A 24,555-nucleotide genomic window follows, 5' to 3' on the forward strand; every position below is an offset into this window, starting at 1 on the left:
AAGAAACTAACTGGTCAAGTCACATCAGGAAAGCTTGAATCGCTTTTGCGATAAGTATAGTTGTTAGTGGGGTCTTATGACTGACATGTAACATTCTTGTTGTTCTTCAGGCTACTAGCACTAGAAGGCTTTAGAATCAGCATGGAGGATTGCTGGATTTAATTTAAAGACTTTGTACAGTATGAAATAATAAAGTGTTCCAAGCTAACATACAGGGAATTGTTTTGGCTTTTGTGAGAAGTGCAATTGTCTTCTAACATCAAACATTTAAGACAGTTGTGCTGGTCTTGATAGTATCATTAATTCATTACTTACACAGTACAGGTTGGATAGAATAATTTATTTTTGTAAACATCTATTTGTTTTTGTTACAGGTATAAGTTAAAACTGTCACAATACATTACAACAGGTAGTCATTTTGCAGTGCTTCACATTTATTTCAAGCTGTTAATTTTGTGAATTTTCTGTTGAGCTGTACCCTGTGGATTGGGGAATTATACTGTTCACTTCACCAGATGATGAAATACTACTTTGCAGTTTTTTTTTTGTGAAGATCCAAATAAGGGCATTAGGACTGTTTCCATAAATGACAAATGTGAAGTTAGAACAGACAGTCACATGCATGCTCTGACAAATGTTACACTCAATGAATTGCAGATGACTATCCACAATTCTTTGCCAAGACGTCTTATGCAAGCATGCTCTCCAAGGTTATGACAAAATGAAGCAAGCATTTGAAAAACAGACTTGATGAGACCACAAGATACAGTACCTGTGTAAGACTTCATACAACAGCATGAATAACCCGAAAAGGCATACAGCAAAACAATTCAACCATCAATGTGGTCAATGAATAGTAATACCATAATGCTCCAGGCAAAGGAATGAAAAACTAAATATTACATCAAACAATTCAACATTCGGTCTGGTGAAAGTGCATTGCCAGGTGGATGGAACAGGACCCAGGCAAGAGATGAGAGGTGGACTGTGGGGACCAATTATGGACTCAGTCAATATGGATAACACATGAAACTGCCATCAGGCATACTTTACAGCCTTCCATAGCATTGCACAAGATAACTAATTTAGGATCATGGACAGTCTCCAAAGTCCCCCTCTTCCATCTCTGTCCCTGCCCAGACCGCGACACTGCATCTTTGGGTACGTGTTGCGTGTTTATCGGAAGTCCTCAGCGGAGAACATGCCCTTGGCCCTGCGTAGGATGGAGTCCTTGGAGGCGTCGTATGGGTGCTCCTTGGAGGGTATCTCCAGCACGGCAGGGATGGACTCCATGTGCTGGTCGATGGCATGACGGATCATCTCTGCTATGAACTGGTTGATTAGGATGATGCCGATGTCATTGCGAGTCAGGAAACTCCTGTGGGGGGCATGACAGAAGTAAATAAGTTAAGACGACAACTGAACATTACAGTGCAGGTCTGTAAACAACAAGACAAGGTATGTTGTCCAGCAGTATTTGAAGGTGTTATGATGAATCATATCACATAACTAGGCCTAATGGAACACAGAAATCATGATACCACCGACCTACAAGTTGTAACACCAGATAATGTGACACACACACGGTATCCATTATACTGGGAGTTACAGGTTAGGTACTGTTTGGTGTAGCACTGAGAATTTTCAATGCCAGGTGTTAACTGTCTAGATAACATCTGACATACCCTATGCAATTACAAACATAATGGAGCATCAACTGTCTTCACCCTGTGTGCAAACAAGCTCACAGTTTGTCTGCTTTTAGCTATTTATCTTCAATCTCAAAATTAGGTAGATAGCTGGTAGCGTGATCAATTCACCTCACTAACTAGCTGACGAATAAGCATCAACTCACCACGTAGCTTATTCTTAATGTTTGTCCATTGGCTACCAGAGTGAGGACAGACATTTTTCAGAATCGACTTAAGGAAATAGCCCACTCCCTACCCGGTGTGCCGAAAATCTCAACAGAATTACCCCCCACCAGGTAGGCCAGTTGAGAACAAGTTATCATTTACAACTGCGACCTGGCTAAGATAGAGCAAAGCAGTGCGACACAAACAGAGTTACACATGAGAACTTGCTTGCTAGATGGGGTTGCCAACTTTCTCACTACCAAATAAGGGACAAAAGGTGGCGTGCCAGTGCAGTGCTACAGCAGTGTGGGTACAGTGTTGCGTGAATTAATATACAGTGTATATTCTTATTCAACTGGAAAGGCAAACCATTTTTATATGTTTATATGTGAATAAACAAAATAAATTAAGAAATCACAATTTGAACCTTTACAGCAAAAAATAAAAATAAAAAATCAAATGCAAAAGAGGAAAAGAGGGGCATGAGTCACTCACCACTCACTTTTTCCATGGATATGTTTTGCTGCTCTTGACTGATTCAAGCAGTCCTTTGTAATTTTGCATAGCCAGAGAGAAGTCCTTACATGACAAGACACAGTTCACAGATATTTGAAGTTCATTTTTGATCAGCTCTGTGTTGCATCTGTTTCTTGAGTCTGACCATTTAATGGTCATCAGAAAGAAAATCCTCTACAAAGGCTCCTCATAGAGGCCAATCAGCTTCAGTTTCACCATTACATTTTCTGGTGAGAAATCAAACCACTTGTCAATGCATGTAATGACAGTCAGTGTCATAGAACTTCAAAGTCCTGTTACTGCTTGGAGCTTTGTGCTTTGTGTTTGTCCATCAGCTGCTTGGTCTAGTATCCAAAAAAAGCTGTCCTGTTTCCACTGAAGCATCTTCATTTTGAGCCTTTGGACTTCCTTGTAAACATCTGTGATGCAGAACGTTGTTTCCTCCAGCTTTTTTACAAGTTGGTCAAAAACACACACCCCAGTTTGTGGAAAAAGCACAGATAAATCTCAGCGGCTTCCGTTTTTCCCTCACACTCAAACATACTCTTCGGTGCCACAAGACAAGTCTCCCCAAGGGACCTGAAGTATGAAGTAAGAGCTGGCCAGCTTTGCAGGAGACGAATGACAGCTGGATGAAGAGAGAGCCATCGTGTGCAAACATGTCGCATAATTTCATGCCACTCAATGTCAATAAAGGCAAAAACTTATTTGGGAAGCAGATACTGAGAAGTGGCTGTAGATCATTAAAACAATTGTCTCAACATCCACTGACAGCTTATCACAGGCATACTTGCAGGCAATATGAGCTATGTGATTTGGGCAATTATCTTTCAGAATGCGATTGTTGGCACTGCTCAATAACTGGTAAACACAGTGGTGTTTTCCAAAGTTGACATTGGCATTATCTGCAGCACAGGCTGTGATGTGTCTAATATCCAGTTCATGCTTTTCCACACAGTTCATCAGAGCTTGATGTAAGCCATTTGCAGTTTCATCACTGTCTTCATAAAAGTCAAGTAACTTGCACTGCACTCCATCAGACACAGAAATATCTGACGCACACAGGAAACATGTTTCTATTTCCCTTGTTTATGGCATCATTGGCAGCAGAAATACACGGGCGCACCTTCGGTCGGGGACAGATCGTCCAAAATATCCCGCAGTCTTTGGTCCTAAAACATTAATTGTAATCATCTCAGCTGTCGTTCGTCCCAAGTGCATCATCTTCACAACATTTATGTCATGAAACAAAGCTCCGTTGAGCTCAAGGTTGCCAACAAAACAACGCATACAAAGTAGCATGATCAATTCACCTCGCTAACTAGCTGCCGAATAGGCATCAACTCACCACGTAGCTTATTCTTAATGTTTGTCCATAGGCTACCAGAGTGAGGACAGACATTTTTCAGAAATAAACTTAATGAAATAGCCCACCCCCTACCCGGTATCTTATTCTGCCGCTATACAACTTTATATGCGTTTGTTGGTAATCTTGTTGTTTACGAAGTTTTTGGAACATATTCCTGTTGGGACTTTCCACAAATTATACCCACTCTAGATAGCTAGCTATAACTTAACACTTACTTGAAGGTCTCCTCTATCTCTGCGATGCTGGTCTCCTTTTCGACCACCAAGAAATTCGGTTTACGATTTTTATTCAGCTCGCCAATGCCACCGAGTAGGAACCCGGTACACGTATCTTCATCACCAATGACGGCAATTAATTTACCTCGTCCTGCCATTATTTAATTCTACAAGATAAAATAGCAAAAACAAGCAATGACTGGATTTTATTTCTTCTCTGAATCACGAAGCTGTCAGCTGACCAGTACTTCCGCATTTGGGAGTTCTTCGGGGACGTCAGCTGTCACAAAACGCAGATAGTGCCATCTGTTGGTCGATAAAAATGTTTTATCATGAAATGGCGAGCAGGAAAAAATGACTGTCTCTCAATAAAAAATGTAATACATTGAATAGCCCTGAATAGTTTTGTAAAAAAAGAAAAAGTCGTGGTTTTTGTTTTTTGCCTCACAAAGGACAAAATCCTTATATATCGGAAAGACGTGACGTCACGTCAGCTGATGAAGTCACGTGAAGAAAGAGAGGAAACGCAGCAGATAGGCTTACTCATAGGGCAAAACAAGTGAACATGGCAAGTATAAACGCTTATATTCTGATTTACTGCGACTCTGCATTGTGTAAAATCAACGTATTTAGTGGTTCATACTGTTGTAGCGGCTACATTGTAGCCTATATTTTGTGTACTGTAGTGCGCTTGCTAGTTTTCTGGCTTCGATGTCTCGCTAGCTAGCTGTAAACACGGATTTTTTTGTGACCACTTTTACTGTTGACAAAAAAAGATGCAAAGGTATTCTCCTTAGAGCCTTAAACATTTTGTGGTGGCAGATAACTGTATCTCTCCCACAGATCCTAACATTTGTCCATGCATGTCATTTGTTTGTGTTTTAGACTACTAGCACTCTGACACAGGGTCTGGAGAGGATCCCTGATCAACTGGGTTATTTGGTGATCAGTGAGGATGGCGTATTGGCGGTATGTTCACAAACATACAAACATGTCCTGCCCGGTTGCAGCACGCCTATCTTCCACTCCATCTCATTCCCAACTACCCTGTTATTCCCTTCTCTCAGTCTGCAGGAGAGCTGGAGAATGATGAGCACACAGCGGGGGTCATAATGCAGATGATGCGGACAGCGTGCCGCTTCAGACTGCAGGGTGCTGCTGAGCCGCCCTTCAAACGCATGTCAGGTAAGTCAGACAACGCACACCTGGGTCCTAGAGACACACACACACAGTATTGCTGCTCCCATCATGCCACTCTAACCAGACCTCCCTGTGTTTGATTTCTCCACAGTCATGCTAGAGGACTATGTGTACACAGTGACCGTGTCTGGTCAGAAGGTATTTGTGGTGAAACGTCAAAACAACCATAGGGAACCTGTAGTGGTGTAGAACCGTGTAGTGAAGATGGGTTGGGAGGATGAAGGCCACCACTCCAATCAACGCACTCACACAGGACAGGGACTCAGTAATCCACTGAACTGTTCCGTTCCTATTTCTATAAGGTTTCAGAACAACAGAAGAAAGTACATATGAAGTTATACTGAACAAAAATATAAATGCAACATGCAACAATTTCAGAGATTTTACTGAGTTAAAGTTCATAGAAGGAAATCGATTGAAATAAATAAATTAGGCCCTAATCTATGGATTTCACAACTGGGCAGGGGTGCAGCCTGGGATGCCAGGCCCAGCCAATCAGATTACGTTCTTCCCCAACAAAGGGCTTTATTACAGCCGGAAATACTCCTCAGCACCCCCCAATCCCCTATGTGAAGAAGCTGGATGTGCAGGTCCTGGGCTGGCGTGGTTACATGTGGTCTACGGTTGTGAGGCCAGTTGGACGTACTGCCAAATCCTCTAAAATGACGTTGGAGCCAGCTTATTCGAGAGAAATTAACATCAAATTCTCTGGCAACAGCTCTGTTGGACATTCCTGCAGTCAGCATGCCAATTGCAGGCTCCCTCAACTTGAGACATCAGTTGCATCGCGTTGTGTGACATAACTCCACATTTTAGAGGCCTTTTTATTGTCTCCAGCACAGGGTGCATCTTTGTAATGATCACGCTTATTTAATAAGCTTCTAGATATGCCACACATGTCAGGTGGATGGATTATCTTGGTAAAGGAGAAATGCAGGGATAACAGGGATGTAAACAAATTTGTGCACAATTTGAGAGAAATACGTTTTTTGTGTGTTATAAATATTTTATTTCAGCTCATGAAACATGGGACAAACACTTCACATGTTAAGTTTATATTTTTGTTCAGTATAGATATTGAAGAATTCACATTGAATGGGCCACAATAGGCATCAAACTACATGTGTAATCTTAATTGTTAACTTTTTGTAATGAGAAATGAAACAGAATAGTGCTGTGGTGTAGTCCGTACCGTATGTGACACGAATGAATTGTCGGTTTGTGTGTGGCAGTTAGACTGGAATTCAATCTATTCAGTTTGAATGCTCCCCAACAATGTTTTCTTTAACATTCTGAATGTTGCAGATAGAAATACCTTGGATAGAGCTGGCATCTTTAAATACTCAATAGAACAGAAGCATGTGTTCTACTTAATACATTTCTATGTAGTGCCCTACTGAATGTGGCTGGATGGAAATTTATATTTTTTGGGGTAACTCTGTGCTGGTTTTTTTTCTAACCTGAACTAAGTGTCATGAGTGTGCAATGTTGCTATCGGTACAAATGTATATACACATGCAATGACTGTTTTATCGTGAGCTATTGTCTTGGCATGTTAAATTGTGTGGGAGATTCAGGGCTTTATTTGATTACCTCAAAGCTTTGCTTATAAACATCCACATGCTTTGAACTTGTTTACAAATGCTGTTTTCATGTTGCACTATGCTGAATTTGCTCTGCCATTTCCTGGTTGCTAAAGTTCTAATAGTTCACCTAATTTCAGTTTGACAAAACCAGCAAGTATAGTGTAGAGAATCATTTGTAGCGTTTAAACTGTGATATTGTTTCTATAACGGAAAATATTAAGCTGTTAAAGTACAAGATGCAAAAACTAAATGGAAGGGGAAGCATATAAATAGCACACCGAACAAATCTACAGCTCTGGTCAGGCTGACCAAAAAGTTACAATGCAAACCATGCATATCTAAGTATTATTTTAATCTGAAGATTAAGTGGGAGCACCTCTGAGGAGAATGGAACTGTTATCAGCACGTGTTACCCCTGCAAGATGCAATTAACTTTATATAAAGTGTCAGTTGTTGAGAAACCTAATTAGAATCCACTCTGCTTACTGTCCAAAAAACACTGAACAGGTTTAGGCTAAAATTGTTATGAAGAAACATTCAACTATTCAAGGGTCTCCATTCCTTCATGAACAACTATGTCCCACCTCACCCAATCAGAGAAGACAAATGACAATGTTTGAACAATTGAGAAAAGAAAAATAACATTTTTATTGCATCATAATGGCCTTTGAAATGACTGGAGGTCCTGCACTCTTCACATTGTTTAGGAATGGAACTGGCCTTCAGGTTCAGATCTCTGGAATGACTGAGTCAGGGGAGGCCATAGGGGTTTTACACCCGAAACAGCTCCATATACCGTTTCCAACAAACTCCTGGTATCCCAATACACCCCCCAACAAAATCTAGTGGCCCACCCTTCCATTCAACAATGATCAACATCAGAACACAACCATCATGTGAATCTATTTGTTATGTTTTTTTAAAACATGGAACTTAAAAACAATTTTACTGTTGAGGAAGTTGGGTGGTAAAAAGAAAAGTCTAAAACATCTGAATGTATGACAATGGGGATAAAAGGGAAGAATGATGAAAAAAGGTTTCAGAACAGGAACTGATCGCAAAGTCCATAACTGCAAGTTCTACCAGACAGACACACTGAATTTAAAAAGTCGCAGTTTTTTTTCTCCATTGATGTAATGCTCAGCTTGCACCCCTTCTACTCTTGCTCGCGTGTTCATATCTCGTTCGCTTCGGTCCTGCGATTTCTCCATTCTTTAGCGTTTCGACAGCTCGTTGGATAACCAGTCCAGTCCTTCGTATAGCCCAGTGCCCTGGGTAGCACAGGTAGCCTGGACATGCCACTGGAAGGAGAAACATAATGAGTTGATGTACATAAATGCCAGTAATGTCATACATATGAATAACTCTGCAAAGCCAGTGTATACTACATGGACCACATGTTTATCTGATCAGAAATACATTTTACTGTACAACTCTTTGGAAGGACTGTTCAAGTGATAGTGAGAGAGAGAGATGCTCACAACTCTGCTGCGCAAGCTCTGCAGGCCCAGTTTGTCTGTGAGGTCGCTCACTGCCATAGCGTTGGGCAGGTCCTGTTTGTTTGCAAACACCAGCAACACTGCCTCCCTCAACTCATCCTCCTGCAGCTGTAGAGAGAAATAAATGAGAGAATTGGTTAGGAGGACAAGGGGAAGGAAAAACATTTATGCAGGCGGCCATTGTCAATGGGAAACCATAGGCCACAAAAGGCTGTGTGTCAATGATCAGTCACAATGGCAACTATAATAATGAATGTTTATTTGCCCATGCCAACCATGAGCTCATTTTAGGTTCCTTTTCACAGAAATACTGCAAATGCAAACACAAAAATAGTATTGTTCCTTGACCAAAAACAGCTTAAATAGACATGTATGCAACATTTACCATTTTAGACAGCTCTTCTGCCGACTCTGCTACTCTCTCTCTGTCGTTGCTGTCCACTACGAAGATAAGGCCCTGTGAAGTCAAGGTTCAAAGGTCAGGCTACTATTATTTTGTCTACTGTACATATTCACTTAGCTTTTTGGATAAACAAGAGGTTCTTTTGACAGGGTCCATTCTGACACATTGATTCTAGCACTATTTGTATATTTGGATTAAGACAAAGATATGCTATGATGACCACTGATGTAAGTCACTGCTGTCACAGGTGTGTATCATACCTGTGTGTTCTGGAAGTAGTGCCTCCAGAGGGGGCGGATCTTGTCCTGACCGCCCACATCCCACACGGTGAAGCAAATGTTCTTGTACTCAACAGTCTCCACGTTAAAACCTGCTCGGTCACCGAAGAGCGAGAGAGAATCAGCAACAGGAATTCACACAGAGACTAGATCCAGTATCACCAGTCTGACCTCTACCAGCATAAACAGCTCCGGTCTAGATCATTATGGTAGAACTCAAGGTTCTGTATAAATGATAAGCTAATTAAAACCAATTTGCAATAGGAGTAAACTACTGCCTGTAGCTCAAATTGAAAATGAAAAACAATGGAATGGTGACCCAATTTTGTCTGATCTTAGGTGGGACAAACCATTATTTTCTTCCCTACTTACTTTGACTAGGTGTTTAGACATTTATCAACCAATCTGCTCTAAATAAAGAGCCCCCTCACCCAGCAAGCCCCAACCGCTCTGGTGCATGGAGGCAGTGCAGCCATATCTTTTTTAAATTGTTTTTTAAAAATTTAACAAGGTAAGTCAGTTAAGAAGACATTCTTATTTACAATGACGGCCTACTCCGTCCAAACCCGGACGACGTTGGGCCAATTGTGCGCTGCCCTATGGGACTCCAAATCATGGCCGGATGTGATACAGCCTGGATTCAAACCAGGTACTTTAGTGACACCTCTTGCACAGAGACGCAGTGCCTTAGACTGCTGTGCCCAGAACTATGGTCATGAAAGGCTTAAAAGCATTCACTTCTATACCTCACCATCATGTCCAAAAATATATTTTTTTCTTAAATTTGACAGACTGAATTGTCGAGTGCACAGCTCTGTGCGGACCTTAATGTCCATTTCCATAACCATTAAACAAGGTAGGCCTACATCTGTGAACAATTGGACTTGATTACCATGGCATCAAAGATTGGGCTCAGTGTGTGTCATGCTACGTCAGTCACCAGAACAAGACATCAAAATAAATCTTAATAATTTGCTCACAAGCTCAATGAGAAAGCAAGTTCCCCATTTAAAATACAGTGCCAGGAGTTGAGAAGGCCCATGTTTTGCATATGGTTGTGTATGCTAGAGATCTATCCATCTTTGGCTCTGAGATTTTCTTACCAATGGTTGGAATAGTGGTTACAATCTCCCCCAGCTTCAGTTTGTAGAGAATAGTGGTCTTTCCAGCAGCGTCCAAACCAACTACAGAAGAAAATAGTAAGGTCAAACTTCCCAATCATAATAAACCCAGATGTTTTTTGTATGGAAAATACATAACCTAAGCAAGACAAACGTATTGTACTGCAACTTCATGAAAGAGATAGGTAGCTATTACAAGAGGTCTATGTCAAATGAAATCCCTCTGACAGCTGACAGAGAGGGTGCTTAGTTTTCCATCAGCACTGTCAAACTGCAATGATTTGGACAACGTATATAAATATATAGGGTTGCAACTGTGCCTTCAGCTCAAATTAGGAGCAGCATCCACAACCCCAAAATATAGGCTAACACACAGGTGTGAGTTATGGTAAGAGTGATGTAAATGAGTCTAGATATGTTGTATTAAACTAGGGACCCATTATAAAAAGGTCACGACAGCTACAAACTTGAATAGTCCTGAGATGTGACGTAACTAAGCCATTCGTTGGTATTAAGTGAACAAACTACCAGTAATTATTGTGCAATAGCACAAATAGCTATCCATTTTCCTGCCTAAGCCGGAGTGTTATCCTAGCTAGTCTGTGTTCTTACTCCGATTGCTCTCAAAACGAGTAATGTTAACGTTACAAGACAAATAGAAATACATAGTAAACTACCTGTTCACTTAACTGTAATATTTCACAAAAAGCAAAGTACATCCTTGATAATGGCAACCCCCTCCCACTAAGATAGCTAACGTTAGCTAGCAGCCAGGTTGATAAAAGGATTGCTCACCCATAAGTATCCTCATCTGTTTTTTGCCAAAAAGCCTGGAAAATATCGACGAAATTGTTAGCCCCATGTTGTGAAAGAGCTCCGCGCGACGATACTTAAGTAGAAAACCAAAGCTGTTTATTGTAACCAGACAGAGTGGGTGCAGCTTTCCTTTCGCAGTCTTTTCAGATGCCACGTCCAGGCCAACGCGGAATAAATGACGTCATCGCTTTCACATAACTTTATTCACAGACGAGTCTTCATTCATTTTTTCCTCTCTCTATCCTTCATTTTGCACCATGTCGCTATCGTTGATTTTTTAATTGTACAATGCATACAGTTTATAGTATCAACATTGGCACAGAAGCGTTTATTGAGCTTTTCATTGCACAATGCATACAGTGTATGGTATCAAAATGTGCTCAGAAGTAGTTTATTGAGAATGTTGAATACAGAGAATCTTCTGTGTTTGACAGATAACGGATTATTTCGCCCTTCGCAAGATGGCCGCTTTTACAGACTGCTTCTGGTACATTTTTGCCAACTGTGAAGAACAGGAAGTAGCTTGGAAAACCATCGTTTCTTGACACGTCGTATTCCGAATGTGAGTTTACTTTAAAGTTATGATATTGCACATTCTGATTTATATTATTGTACATTTGATTATACATCAGTGTATCGAACAGTTTTTGAAAATGGTGTGCTTTCGAATAGAGCGAGGTCTTTCGTGAAGACCATTCCAGATCGTTGTGTAACTTAGCATGATAACTAACTAACAAGCTAGCTGACTGTTAGCTGTCGAATAATACATTATTATTATTTGCAACTAGTCTGCCCATAAGCACGTCTGTCCATGTCGGTTGAAATCTGCCTCGTAAAGTAAACAGACAAGTACTATAGACAGTTAACACAGAACGGTACAGCGCTTCAGAAAGTTTTCATACCCCATGACTTAATACACATTTTGTTGTTACAGCCGGAATTCAAAATGGATTAAAATATTAATCACCCATCTACACACAATACCCCATATTGACAAAGTGAAACATGCTTTTAGTACATTTTTGCACGTTTATTGAAAATGAAATATTTAATTTAAAATAAAATGTAATTTGTCACATGCGCCGAATACAACAGGTGTAGTAGACCTTACAGTGAAATGCTTACTTACAAGCCCTTAACCAACAATGCAGATGCAACCAACGCACATAGTCTGGGTAGCCATTTGATTAGATGTTCAGGAGCCTTATGGCTTGAGGGTAGAAGTTGTTTAGAAGCTCCTTGGACCGAGACTTGGCGTTCCGGTACAGCTTGCCGTGCGGAAGCAGGGTGGCTGGAGTCTTTGACCATATTTAGGGCCTTCCTCTGCCACCGCCTGGTATAGAAGTTCTGGATGGCAGGAAGCTCGGCCCCGGTGATGTACTGGGCCGTGCGCACTACCCTCTGTAGTGCCTTGCGGTCGAGCAGTTGCCGTACCAGGTAGTGATGCAACCCGTCAGTATGCTCTCGATGGTGCAGCTGTAAAACCTTTTGAGGATCTGAGGACCCATGCCAAATCTTTTCAGTCTCCAGAGGGGGAATGGGTTTTGTCGTGCCCTCTTCACGACTGTCTTGGTCTGCTTGGACCATGTTAGTTTGTTGGTGATGTGGACGCCAAGGACCTGCTCCACTACTACCCCGTCGATGAGAATGGGGGCATGCTCGGTCCTCCTTTTCCTGTAGTCCACAATAATCTCCTTTGTCTTGATCACGTTGAGTGAGAGGTTGTTGTCCTTGCACCACACGGTCAGGTCTCTGACCTCCTCCCTATAGGCTGTCTCATCATTGTCGGTGATCAGGCCTACCTACCACTGCTGTGTAATCTGCAAACTTAATGATGGTGTTGGAGTCATGCCTGGCCATACAATCACATTTACATAAGTATTCACATCCCTTTGCTATGACACTACAAATTGCATCCAATTTCCTTTGATCATCCTTGAGAAGTCACTACAACTTGATTGGCGTCTACCTGTGCCTAATTCAATTGTTTGGATAGGATTTAGAAAGAAACAGCTGCCTATATAAGGCCCCACAGTTGACATTGCATGTCAGAGCAGAAACTATACCATGAAGTCCAACGAACTGTCCGTAGATCTGAGATAGAATTGTCATGAGGCATACAGTACAAGTCAAAAGTTTGGACAGACTTACTCATTTCAGGGTTTTTCTTTATTTTATTATTTTCTACGTTGTAGAATAATCGTGAAGACATCAAAACTATGAATTAACACATATGGTATCATGCCTGAATGCAAAGCGCTATGTCTGGAGAAAACCAGTCACGGCTCATCACCCATCTAACACCATCCCTACCGTGAAGCATGGTGGTGGCAGCATCATGCTATGGGGATGCTTTTCAGTAGCAAGGAGCAGCATCTGGGAGATTTATAAAGATAGAGGGAACAATGAATGGAGCCAAATACAGACAAATCCTTAAATAGATGAAAAAATAAAACAGAGCCGCACACTCTAAAAAAAAAATGTAATTACCAACGTTTCGACAGCCAAGCTGTCTTCATCAGGATATAATCACAATCACTGCGGGATGACTCGTTTATATAGTGTCAAAAGACACAGGTGTCTGTAATCATGGCCAAGAGTGGCCTAATATCATTGGTTAATTATCAAATATTAAAATGGCATAAAAGAACAGCATACAAACAACAAATGTATAGCATACGATCATAAATTCTGGTCAGATAACCAAAAAAGAAAATGATTTTTGGCTATTCAACACCCTATAATTGCCACTTTCTATACTTTCCCGAAATTACACAAGAATGTTACAAAACCTCCAGGGTGCTATTGTAGTGGGCATTGATGCAGTAACGGCCCCTCTATCTACTTTTGTTGACTTTTTTATGAGACCAGTCGCAGAACAGCTCCCCTCCTTTGTAAAGGACACCAGCAGTATGATCTCTATCATTGAATCTCTTGATCCTCTCCCTGAGAATACCTTGTTAGTTACTTTTGATGTTGAGTCGTTATACACAAATATTCCACAAGAGGGCGGTATTGAAGCTATGGAACATTTTCTTCTGCAACGTGACCCTAATGAACTACCTTCCAGTGCATGCATTATAACATTGGCTGAAATAGTACTCACACACAACTATTTCATGTTTCTAAATGATTTCTTTATTCAGACGAAGGGTACTGCTATGGGATCCCCCATAGCTCCTAACTATGCTAATTTGTATGTGGGTTACATGGAGAAACAGTCTATTTTCAATCCTCTCAAAAATGTTTTCTTGCCTAACATCATTATTTGGAAATGGTATATTGATTATATTTTTGTTCTATGGAGGGGTGATGCAAAACAGCTCCATGCATTCCATGCTTTTCTTAACTCCTGTTCTGATCATTTGAGATTTACTATGCAATCTGATACACGTCAAATCAGTTTTCTTGATCTTCTGATCTTGTGTGAAGATAATGTTCTATACACTGATCTTTACAGGAAGCCTACTGATCGTAACAGTTTGTTGAGGGCTAATAGTTGTCACCCACTTCCCTTGAAAAATAGTTTGCCCTACAGCCAATTCTGTCGAATCAAAAGAATTTGCAAAAAAACAATCCGATTTTGACAGAAATATGGCTGAGACGCAAAGAAAGTTCAAGGAGAGGGGCTACAAAAATGATCAGATTAATATTGCCATTGAGAAAATTCAAAACAAAACGAGACATGACCTTTTTCAAGGTCAGTCTCGCAAAAAGACGCATTCTTGTGTTCTAACTACCCACTATTCAAAGCGTTCTGAACAAATTAAGGGAATTGTTCACAAACATTGGCACATTCTAAAATCCGATGATAGTCTCGGTAATGTGTTTTCGGACCTTCCCTTGGTCATATTCTCGCGGGGCAGAAATCTCACAGACCAATTGGTACACTCTAATTTACCATCACAAGATATTCCTGAACAACGTCTGTTTGCGCCCCTACTAAATGGAAACTACAAATGTAATGGCTGTGCTCAATGCAATGGCACTTATAAATGTAGATCCTTCAAACACCCATAAACAGGGAAATTGATTCCAATCAAAGGTGTTATTACGTGCTCCACTAAGGCAGTTATTTATCTTTTAACTTGTCCTTGTGGTAAAAATGATGTGTGTAAAACAAAGAGCAAATGAAAAGTACGTATCTCAGAGCATCGTAGCACCATTAGGTGTAAAAACTTGACTTACCCAGTTGCGGCCCAATTCTTGGAGGCAGGCCACTCGATTTCGTCTCTGCGTTATATTGGCATCGAACATGTCACCCTCCCTAGGAGAGGGGGTGACCTTGATCATTTATTGTTAAAACTAGAGGCTGCCTGGATCTTTAACTTAAAGACCCTTGCTCCCTTCGGTCTCAACGTAGACTTTGATCTGAAGCAATTCTTGTGATTAATTGTGACTTTGTAATTGTTTGTAAGCTTGTAGTATAAAATGGATTTATGATCGTATGCTATCCATTTGTTGTTTGTATGCTGTTCTCTGTATGTCATTTTAATATTTGATAATTAACCAATGATATTAGGCCACTCTTGGCCATGATTACAGACACCTGTGTCTTTTGACACTATATAAACGAGTCATCCCGCAGTGTTTGTGATTATACCCTAATGAAGACAGCTTGGCTGTCAACGTTGGTAATTACATTTTTGCATCTGAACTCCGCTAGCCAGCACCTCACCTAAAATAGGTGTGCGTTTCTTTTTCTTCTAGAAAATCCTTTTAGAGAACCTGCTTCAAGTGTGCAAATGATATTAGACTAGGGGAGAAGATGTATGTACCAACAGGAGAATGACCCCAAGTAGACACATCTCAACAACAAACTGTTCAGTAGAGACTATATGAATCAGGCCTTCGTGGTTGAATTGCTGCAAAGAAGCCATTACTAAAGGACATCAATAAGAAGAAGAGACTTGCTTGGGCCAAGAAACACGAGAAATGGACATTAGACCGGTGGATATCTGTCCTTTGGTCTGATGAGTCCAAATGTGAGATTTTTGGTTCCAATCGCTGTGTCTTTATGTGACGCAGAGAAGGTGAACGGATAATCTCTGCATGTGCGGTTCCCACCATGAAGCATGGAGGAGGTGTGAGGGTGCTTTGCTGGTGACACTGTCAGTGATTTTATTTAGAATTCAAGGCATACTTAACCAGCATGGCTACCACAGCATTCTGCAGCGATAAGCCATCCCATCTGGTTTGCGCTTAGTGGTACTATCATTTTGTTTTTCAACAGGACAATGACCCAACACACCTCCCAGTCTGTGTAAGGGCTATTTGACCTAGAAGAAGAGTGATTGAGTACTGCATCAGATGACCTGGCCTCCACAACCCCCCGACCTCAACCAAATTGAGATGGTTTGGGATGAGTCGGATCACAGAGTGAAGGAAAATGAGCCAACAAGTGCTCAGCATATGTGGGAACTCCTTCAAGACTGTTGGAAAAGCATTCCAGGTGAAGCTGGTTGAGAGATTGCCAAGAGTGTGCAAAGCTGTAATCAAGGCCAAGGGTGGCTATTTGAAGAATCTGAAATGTAAAATATATTTGGATTTGTTTAACACTTTTTTGGTTACTACATGATTCCATATGTGTTATTTCATAGTTTGACATCTTCACTATTATTCTACAATGTAGAAAATAGTCAAAGTAAAGAAAAACCCTTTAATGAATGGGTGTTCAATCTTTTGACCGGTAGTGTACAGCCAAAGCAATGCTGGAAAGGCTTCAGAACAATAATGTGAAAGTTCTTGAGTGGCCCAGACTTGAATCTCATTGAAAATATGTGGAAAAACTTGATTGCTGTTCACCACTGCTCCAAATCGAACTTAACAGAGCTTGAGAAAATCTGCAAGGAAGAATGGGAGAAAATCCCCCAAATCCAGATGTGCAAAGGTGATAGACATACCCAAGACATCTTAAAGATGTAATCGCCACCAAAGGTATTTCTCTTAAGTATTGATTCAGCGGTGTGAATACTTTTATTTTCAATAGATTTGCAAACATTTCTAAAAACATGTTTTCACTTTGTCATTATGGGGTATTGCGTGTGTAGAGGGTGAGAGAAAAAAAACGATTTAATTTATTTTAAATTCGGGCTGTAACACGACAAAATGTGGAATAAGTCTATGTATTGAAAGCAATGTATTGTTAGGTTCTTATTTTTTTATATTTTTAAATAACCCACAGATACCAGAGAAGCTTTAACCAAGTTTAATTCTTCCCAAAGATTCTGTACAGCTGTAATCAGATGGCAAAACATTTCTCACATCACAGTTGTATACCTCCTACTTAAGACACTCCACTCCCTCTCTTCAATCCTTAGTTTATGGTTTAACAGGAATAGAGTAACAAGATCCCAAACCCTTATTACTCCCTTCAGTTGACCTGTTCTCACCTCCTGACCTCAACCCCTCCTTCACCTAATCCACAGATGTCCACCTGTCTCCCCTGTATCAACACGGTGCTCTGCTCCCGTCCACCCAACACATTCCACAGCGATCTCTCCTTCTACAGAGAACCCCTAACTGTCTCCTTTGATTCTATCATTTATTTAATATCTCAATGTTCAAAATGTCGAACCCAACAGTATCTTTGGCACTAACGTTAGTTTGCTACTATTTTATCTTTTATCATGCTGTATAACAATGGTTCCTCTTACTATATCCCATGCAGGTTTTTGAGCCAGCAATCATGGATCTCAGCTGAAAGTCAAGCAACTGAAAATAAAACCAAAAACCCACTGAGCCATGGAGAAGTTTGGGATGAGCTTTGGGGGTGGCCCCAGCAAGAAGGAGCTTGTGGACACCATAGAGACTCAGAGAAAGCAGTTGGTCCAGTATCAAACACGCTTCAAGGATGTGGTCAGGGCCTACAAGAGCCTGATGAAGGAGAAGGAGGCTCTGGAGGCTAGTCTCAAGGTACTGACCGTCTCCCAGGAGGTCGACCTCAGCCAGCGTGGAGATGACGGCTCTGCCAGTGGCAGCAATATGACCTATGACTTCCCAGATGATCACTGCTCCATGCACAGCGAGGACAGTCTGGACACAGCAGCCTCCGCCGACACTGCTACCAGCATTACCAGTGGGAGCACCAAGGGCGACCAGGCTGAAGAGGACCAGGGTAGTAGCCCAGGAGAGATGGGGGCGACCGGGCCTGGAGGCCCCTCAGTGTCCCAGAGGTCTGAGGAGGCTAGTGGGTCAGAGAGCGGTATCAGCTCCAGCAGTAGTGGAGGGTCTGAGGTTCAGCAGCACCTAACACCCCCACCCACCTCTTCTATGGAGGCTGACCGGAGGGTCCTCCAGCTGAAGACCCAACTGACCACCCTGACCAGCTCCCTGGCCACGGTCACGCAGGAAAAGTCCAGGATGGAGGCCAACTTCCAGGCCGACAAGCGGAAGATCAAGCAGGACATGGATGTGCTCCAGGGGAGGCTGGAGGAGTCCAGGAGGCAGCATGAAGCAGAGATCCATGCCCTGCATGAGCAGCTGGCGGAGAGCAAGGCTCGGGTTATAACCCAGCAACATGAGAGAGAGCAGGAGCAGGGTGACCACGCCCTCATGCTCAGAGAGCTCCAAAAATTGCTGCAGGAGGAGAGAAGCCAGAGGCAGGATGCTGAGCTTCGGCTGGAGGACACTAGGGAGATCCTGCTGGAGGTCACACAGGCCGCAGATCGAGGGCACGATTATGAGGCCCGGCTAAAGGAGGTGATCCAGCAGAGGGAGGAGATGAGGAGGAGCCTTCAGACTGCGGAGGCAGAGAGGAACAAGCCAGACCCACGGGTGGAGGAGCTTCAGCGGGAGCTGGCGACACTCAAGAACCACTTTCAGCAGCAGATGCAGCATGAGATCAGAAAGGTATGGTAATGCTTAGGAAGGACTGCAGGGTAAATCCATTTGAATTCAATCACATTTTAACAGCATTTAAAGAACACTTTTCATGCATGTTTCCTCATGGAGAAGTGGTCAGAAAGGGACTTTTTGGAACTGAATGCCAAAACATTCAGGAGATAACGGTACTCAGTTGACCCATTTTTCTTACAAGCAATTCCATGGTAACGGAGTTACACGTTGACTCTGATTTTTCACTTCAAAACGTATGCCAAACAAAACCATTGATTTCAAAGTTCAACATACCATACTCTATCTACAAGGACTAATTTGAACAATTTACACAGCATTTCACAAAAACACATTTACTGGAAGAACTGTGCAGATGCAAAGTTTGGTAACAGAATTACAGTAAAATCTCCCTCAGTTTTTTATCCGACCACGTTTTCCAAACACTCTGTTAAATATCTGCTCTGAATTAAGATTCAAAGATGTCTGCAGAAAGAATTGGTTGTCAGCTATGACATGACACCTTGAGTTTTAAAAAATTATTTAAAAAATGTTGGTTACTGAACTACAGTAGGTGAAGTGGATTTACACCCGGTAACGGAATTACATCATAGGTCCCTGATCTGTCTTATCCAGAAATGCATAATTATGGAAATGAATATCATTCTCTTCATGGTGATATATCCAGAATAGGTACGCAAAGGTAGACATATGCAATATCTTCCTTTTGCACATTCGGGTATTATTCTACACACTGGCTATTATATTATAATGAACTCTGCCCCCAAACAAGACCACATTTGGTTGGTCTTTACCAGGCCAAATCTGAACCAATCATAGAAAGAAGTCTTATGTTTCACAAGTTTGGTCATCACAGTAGAGTTCAGTACAGTACAATGAAGTACTTTTCTTTACTGTGCTCTACTGTACTGTCCAAACTTGTGAAGTCTGTGATTGGTTCAGACTAAATTTCAAGAACTTTGCAATGTCCGTGGACATCTGGTGTCTGTCGGTGCTCAGCGGGCTAGGATGCTTTTTACAATAAATGGAAAGGGGGTAGGTGTCATGTAAGAGCAAGGAGATTGTAGCCAATTCAATTGCGTTAATTCCGTTACAGATTTTATAAAAGATTTACAAGTTTGAATCCCTTATTAATTCATAAACAAACTTATCAGTAAACACACTAGCTAATTGGTAGGTCTACCTTGTTACTTCTGTGAACTTTCATTATCCTCGCTCATGAGGGAGAGAAATGAGAAAATATCATAAAATGTGGGTTTTTAGTGACAGAATTACAAGGCAATTTTTATTAAACTTACAAAAGGCAAATTTATCCAAAACTAAATGTGTTGACAATTAGTTGGCAGGGGTCTTTACTTCATTATTGTGTGTTGATGTATTTGTAATACTGGTAGATGTTAGATCTGGTAGATGTTGTTTAAGACCTCTTCCATGTGTTTGACCAGAAATCAAAGCCTTTGCTTATTCCAAATTTCTAGGTTGAAAAATTTAAATTTCACAAAAATATACTATTTTTACACTCAATTTGACATGCTCCTGTTTATTTTATTTACACTTATTTTACCAGGTAAGTTGACTGAGAACATATTCTCTTTTACAGCTTAGGACCTGGGGAGGAGAGGGGAGGAATGAGCCAATTGGAAACTGGGGATGGTTAGGTGGCCATGATGGTATTAGGGTCAGATTGGGAATTTAGCCAGGACACCGGGGTTAACACCCCTACTGTTACGATAAGGCCCATGGGATAGAGAGAGTCAGACCATAGAGAGTCAGGATACCCGTTTTTAACATCCCATCCGAAAGACTGTACTTCCCATGTTGGCGCTCTTGTCCATTTAAAGATGGAAATACCCATACCCTACCATACCATTAGACATCCATGTCTTCATCACTGTAACATTTTCAGTTTGATATATATATTAAAAGCTTCCAAACAGGGTTGTCAAACTTTGATAATTTCTTTTTTTTTTTTAATAAAAAATTCAATAAAATCTTTAACCTTCAAACGTCAATTATCTAAAAACGTGAACTCTGATTTTTTATTTGTTTTATTTGCACATGTTGTAGCTTAGACCCTACTTTACATCAGCTGAGGTGTTTTGGTTGTGCCCGCCATCGGTTGAGACACAACATGCTCTTGAATACAGGTCGGGTGTCATTTCAATCATAGAAATGTCATTCATAGAATGGACCTATCCCTTCAGACCACTGCAATTTAGCTGGTACACCATTTTAAATTGAACTTCTAATTACTACCACAAAGATGGTCACCTGTCCACCTCTCCAACCATCTTTGGGGTACCATTTGAAAGTTGACGTTTCAATTTTATTCCCATTTTAGTACATGTATCAGCCAAAACTTGACACCCACCCTGTATTAAAGAGCATGTTGTCTCAACCGATGGCGGTAACAACACAAAAACCTTAGATTATATAAAATAGGGTCTAAGATACAGCGTATGCAAATAATCTGAGTTTACACGTATTTATATCATTTATGTTTCAAGTAAAAAAAAAAAAATTTTAAGGAAAAAAATGTTTTTCAAGAAATTATAAAATAGTTTAACAACCCTGATTTTAAGATTTTAAATGATATCAATCTCCACAGTTGATCTTTTCCAGTGATGAAAACATGGACGTCTCATGGTATGGTGGGGTATGCAAAAATAGGTACATTTGAGCACCTACATCTCTTGAATGTTTTGGCATTGTTTCAAAACGTCACTTTCTGGGCGCTTCTATAATGGGTAAATATGTATGGAGGGTTTCGTTCAAATCAAAAGGGGTGCTGTCAGAAATTGATTGAGTTCAAATGGATTTACCCTGCACTAATTTCACAAATGTATCCTGTATTATGGTGAACGACTTAAACATATATAAAATATTTGATGACCTGAATTTTAACACTATATTCAACAACCCTTGACCTTGTATTAGAAACAGCTTGATAAAACATAAATGCCATGACAGGGAATAACATCGCATTATATGTACTGTTGTCATCCATTGTCTATTTGTGTCTCATGGCTGTCATTTCTCTGTCCCCTCTCTATCTGCAGGTGTCGCAGGCAGAGGAGCGTCTGCAGGGGCAATCCCAGCTGGAGGAGGGCCGTGTGGCCAGCTTGGAGTTGCGAGTGTCTGAGCTCTCTGAGCTGCTTGGGGCCTGCGAGAAGGCCCGGCAGAGGGACCAGCAGAACGCCCACTGGCTGAGAGAGCGCATCCTGCAGCTGGACACGGAGAACAAGACCCTGGCCATCGCCGCTTCCACCCGCGGTTCCCCCCTGGACCTCAGCATGGACGAGGCCAACCTGGACGTGAACGTGCTGAAGGAGCGCCTGGAGAAGGTGAAGAGACTTCTTCTGCTAGCCACACAGAGGAACCACCCAGAGCAGACCATGGAGATAGAGAAGATGGCTGAGATGGAGGGGCGGCTGGGTCAGGGGACGGGCAGTTGGGGGGAGTCGTCAGACGGGGAGAAGGCCTCTGCGCTGTACTACCAGCAGGAACTGCGGCAGCTGAAGGAGGAGTTTGAGCGCTACAAGGTGCGGGCGCAGGTGGTGCTGAAGAACAAGAACGCTAAAGACTGTAGCCTCGCCAAAGAGCTGGAGGAGGCCCGTGACCAGCTGGCTGAGCTCAAGGAGAAGTACATCAACCTGCGTATCCATGGCGACGAGGCGGAGGCCAAGCACCGCCGGGAGCTGGAGGAGTGTCAGCAGGGGAAAGGGATGCTGCAGCAGGGTCATAAACAGGAGCTTGACCGGGCTGAGGCCCAATACAGAGAGAGCCTCCTCAGGCTGGAGGGGGAACTGCACCGGCAGAGGGACCGCACCATGGCCCTACTGCAAGAGAAGGACCAGGAGTTGGAGAAGCTGAAGTCTATCGGCTACAGTCTCGCTGGTTACAGAAGCCACCACAACGACGAAGGAGAAACGGGGGCGGACTTCAGAGCGACCGCGGACGGCGGCAGCAACAACAGCAACAACGCCAACAACATGGATGACTTGGCGCAGGAGGAGAGTGACATCATCACCCATGCATTGCGGCTGGCAGGGCCCAACGAGCCCACGCTCCTCCTGTACGTCGAGCAGCTGGCAAGAAAGGAGGTGGAGATCGGCTCGCTGCGGCGGCAGAAGCACCGGCTCGAGGAGGACGTGCACCAGCTGCAGGGGAGGCTGATCGCAAACGGGGAGCGCTACGACGAGGAGGTGGCTGAGCTCCGCGGCAGGCTGGACAAACGGCACAGGGACCAGGGCAGGGAGGGGGCCAACTTGGAGTACCTCAAGAACGTAATCTACAAGTTCCTCACCCTTCAGGACACCAGGGGGCGTCAGCAGACCCTCACAGCCATACTGACCATCCTGCACTTCAGCCCTCAGGAGAAGCAGGCGGTGGTCAAACAGCACCAGAACCAGGCGTGGTGGACGGCAGGGATGAGGTAATGATGATGATGATGATGGGAGGAGAAGAGTTCAGCTCCTCACTCTGCAAATAATGAGAACTCATTTGAATTAATCCCCCGACAGTCAACAAGTGTGTGTTTTAGTTTTCCTGAATAAAGGCTATTTATTTTGGTGTGTTGTTTTCCCAGGATTCCGGTGTGGTGTCACGCATAACGTAGTCATTTTGAATAAAGTCTTGAGGAAAATAAAATGTAATCAACCGTGTCAAAGCGCAAATGTTGATCGCCATTTCATTTTCCGCAAGACTTTATTCAAAATGATTGCTTTATGTGTGAAAGAAGCACACAGAACATTGGATTTTGCAATATAATCAGTGGATATTGAAGTGTGGGTTTGTATTTGCCACTATGTGAAGCTGCATGTTAGGTTGTTTTGATTCTTTGATAAGATAGAATCATAGCATGAGGCTCACATCTGTGTTTCTGTCAAAGGAAGGTAACCAAATACTGACCGTTCTTACACAGGGACAAGGACAGAATCTGTTAACTTTTAGATAAAACCTCAGTCTAATAATTGGCCTGTCTGTGTAAACATAGCCATAATTATGTTTAAAGGAAAGATTCCCTGTTCAAGCAGGCAGAAATATATATGAGTTTTGCATCATTAAAATAAAGCCATTTAGTGGAAAAAATGATGCAAAACTCTTCATACCGACTGTATTTCTGTCTGCTTGAAGGGCAAATCACTCCGATACACATGAAAACATGAAATGACCCTGGGAATTGATAGAACATTGCTCAGAGATGCACAAATACGATAGAAGATTCTAAATGGGTAAATCTTTCCTTTTAATACTGAGTGCATCAGTAGCTTTAAAGGGATTCTTCAGGATTTTGGCAATGCCTTTATCTACTTCCCAGAACTCATAGAATCCATTTGTATGTCTCTGTCTGCAGTTTGAAGGAAGTTGCTAACTAACGTTAGCGCAATTGCTAACTAGCGTTCACACAATGACTGGAAGTCTATGGTAACTGCTATTATGCTAGTAGATACCTTAGACTTCTAGTCATTGTGCTAACACTAGTTAGCATTGGCTCACTAAACTAACTTCATAAAGTCATAAAAATGGTATCCATGAGTTCATCTGACTCTGGGGAAGTAGATAAAGGGATTCATTGCCAAAATCTCAGTGTCCCTTTAATGCTAGATCTCCTGTATGTGTTGTACATAATTGTATGATAATCTGAGGGCTAAAAAGCTGAATACTTTGGTTGGTAATTACAGTATTTTCTAGTATACCGTTTTGTGTGGATAATACAATGCTTATTGTTGAAATGCATATTTTTGATTCCCTCAACATGAAAATTAAACCATTTTTCTCAGTGATTCTGTAAATGTGTGGGTGCATGGATGTATCACAGCCTTTGAGTTGTCATTCAGCA

At 41.9% G+C, this 24,555-nt stretch overlaps 4 protein-coding genes across 5 annotated transcripts; 2 read left to right on the top strand and 2 right to left on the bottom strand.

The window, feature by feature from the left end:
* Positions 1-321: 321 nt before the first annotated feature.
* On the bottom strand, positions 322-4,357 carry LOC118392287 (V-type proton ATPase subunit F). Its single transcript, XM_035784107.1, has 2 exons — positions 3,957-4,357; positions 322-1,378 (listed from the first exon to the last, which is right to left on the bottom strand). The coding sequence occupies exons 1-2, from the start codon at positions 4,112-4,114 to the stop codon at positions 1,177-1,179; spliced, it is 360 nt and encodes a 119-aa protein (XP_035640000.1). The 5' UTR covers positions 4,115-4,357; the 3' UTR covers positions 322-1,176.
* Positions 4,358-4,383: 26 nt separating this feature from the next.
* Positions 4,384-6,786, top strand: LOC118392288 (ragulator complex protein LAMTOR4). Its single transcript, XM_035784108.2, has 4 exons — positions 4,384-4,524; positions 4,842-4,925; positions 5,024-5,141; positions 5,248-6,786. Exons 1-4 carry the CDS (start codon positions 4,522-4,524, stop codon positions 5,343-5,345), a joined length of 303 nt encoding a protein of 100 aa, XP_035640001.1. The 5' UTR covers positions 4,384-4,521; the 3' UTR covers positions 5,346-6,786.
* A 580-nt stretch (positions 6,787-7,366) lies between these two features.
* LOC118392294 (ADP-ribosylation factor 4) lies at positions 7,367-11,040 on the bottom strand. The gene is made up of 6 exons (XM_035784123.2): positions 10,839-11,040; positions 10,026-10,106; positions 8,905-9,014; positions 8,627-8,698; positions 8,224-8,349; positions 7,367-8,043 (listed from the first exon to the last, which is right to left on the bottom strand). Exons 1-6 carry the CDS (start codon positions 10,903-10,905, stop codon positions 7,957-7,959), a joined length of 543 nt encoding a protein of 180 aa, XP_035640016.1. The 5' UTR covers positions 10,906-11,040; the 3' UTR covers positions 7,367-7,956.
* Positions 11,041-11,152: 112 nt separating this feature from the next.
* LOC118392289 (GRIP and coiled-coil domain-containing protein 1-like) lies at positions 11,153-24,499 on the top strand. Of its 2 annotated transcripts, none has more exons than XM_052460092.1 (3): positions 11,153-11,421; positions 17,530-18,710; positions 21,773-24,499. In XM_052460092.1, the coding sequence occupies exons 2-3, from the start codon at positions 17,604-17,606 to the stop codon at positions 23,150-23,152; spliced, it is 2,487 nt and encodes an 828-aa protein (XP_052316052.1). In that variant the 5' UTR covers positions 11,153-11,421; positions 17,530-17,603; the 3' UTR covers positions 23,153-24,499. The 2 variants fall into 2 exon arrangements, with proteins under 2 accessions (XP_052316052.1, XP_035640004.1); XM_035784111.2 differs by lacking the exon at positions 11,153-11,421 and adding an exon at positions 16,597-16,796.
* Positions 24,500-24,555: the final 56 nt, after the last annotated feature.

Source organism: Oncorhynchus keta, chromosome 13, assembly GCF_023373465.1.
Source record: "Oncorhynchus keta strain PuntledgeMale-10-30-2019 chromosome 13, Oket_V2, whole genome shotgun sequence".
Taxonomy (NCBI): Eukaryota; Metazoa; Chordata; class Actinopteri; order Salmoniformes; family Salmonidae; genus Oncorhynchus; species Oncorhynchus keta.

Coding starts and splice junctions, on each gene's coding strand:
- LOC118392287 (XM_035784107.1), bottom strand. CDS start 4,114: ATGGCAGGACGAGGTAAATTAATTGCCGTCATTGGTGATGAAGATACG. Junction 1,379..3,956: donor GAGATAGAGGAGACCTTCAA/GTAAGTGTTAAG, acceptor TGCCCCCCACAG/GAGTTTCCTGACTCGCAATG.
- LOC118392294 (XM_035784123.2), bottom strand. CDS start 10,905: ATGGGGCTAACAATTTCGTCGATATTTTCCAGGCTTTTTGGCAAAAAA. Junction 9,015..10,025: donor AACCACTATTCCAACCATTG/GTAAGAAAATCT, acceptor GTGACCGAGCAG/GTTTTAACGTGGAGACTGTT. Junction 8,699..8,904: donor ACTACTTCCAGAACACACAG/GTATGATACACA, acceptor TTGACTTCACAG/GGCCTTATCTTCGTAGTGGA.
- LOC118392288 (XM_035784108.2), top strand. Junction 4,926..5,023: donor GTGAGGATGGCGTATTGGCG/GTATGTTCACAA, acceptor CCCTTCTCTCAG/TCTGCAGGAGAGCTGGAGAA. Junction 5,142..5,247: donor GCCCTTCAAACGCATGTCAG/GTAAGTCAGACA, acceptor ATTTCTCCACAG/TCATGCTAGAGGACTATGTG.
- LOC118392289 (XM_052460092.1), top strand. CDS start 17,604: ATGGAGAAGTTTGGGATGAGCTTTGGGGGTGGCCCCAGCAAGAAGGAG. Junction 18,711..21,772: donor TGCAGCATGAGATCAGAAAG/GTATGGTAATGC, acceptor CTCTATCTGCAG/GTGTCGCAGGCAGAGGAGCG.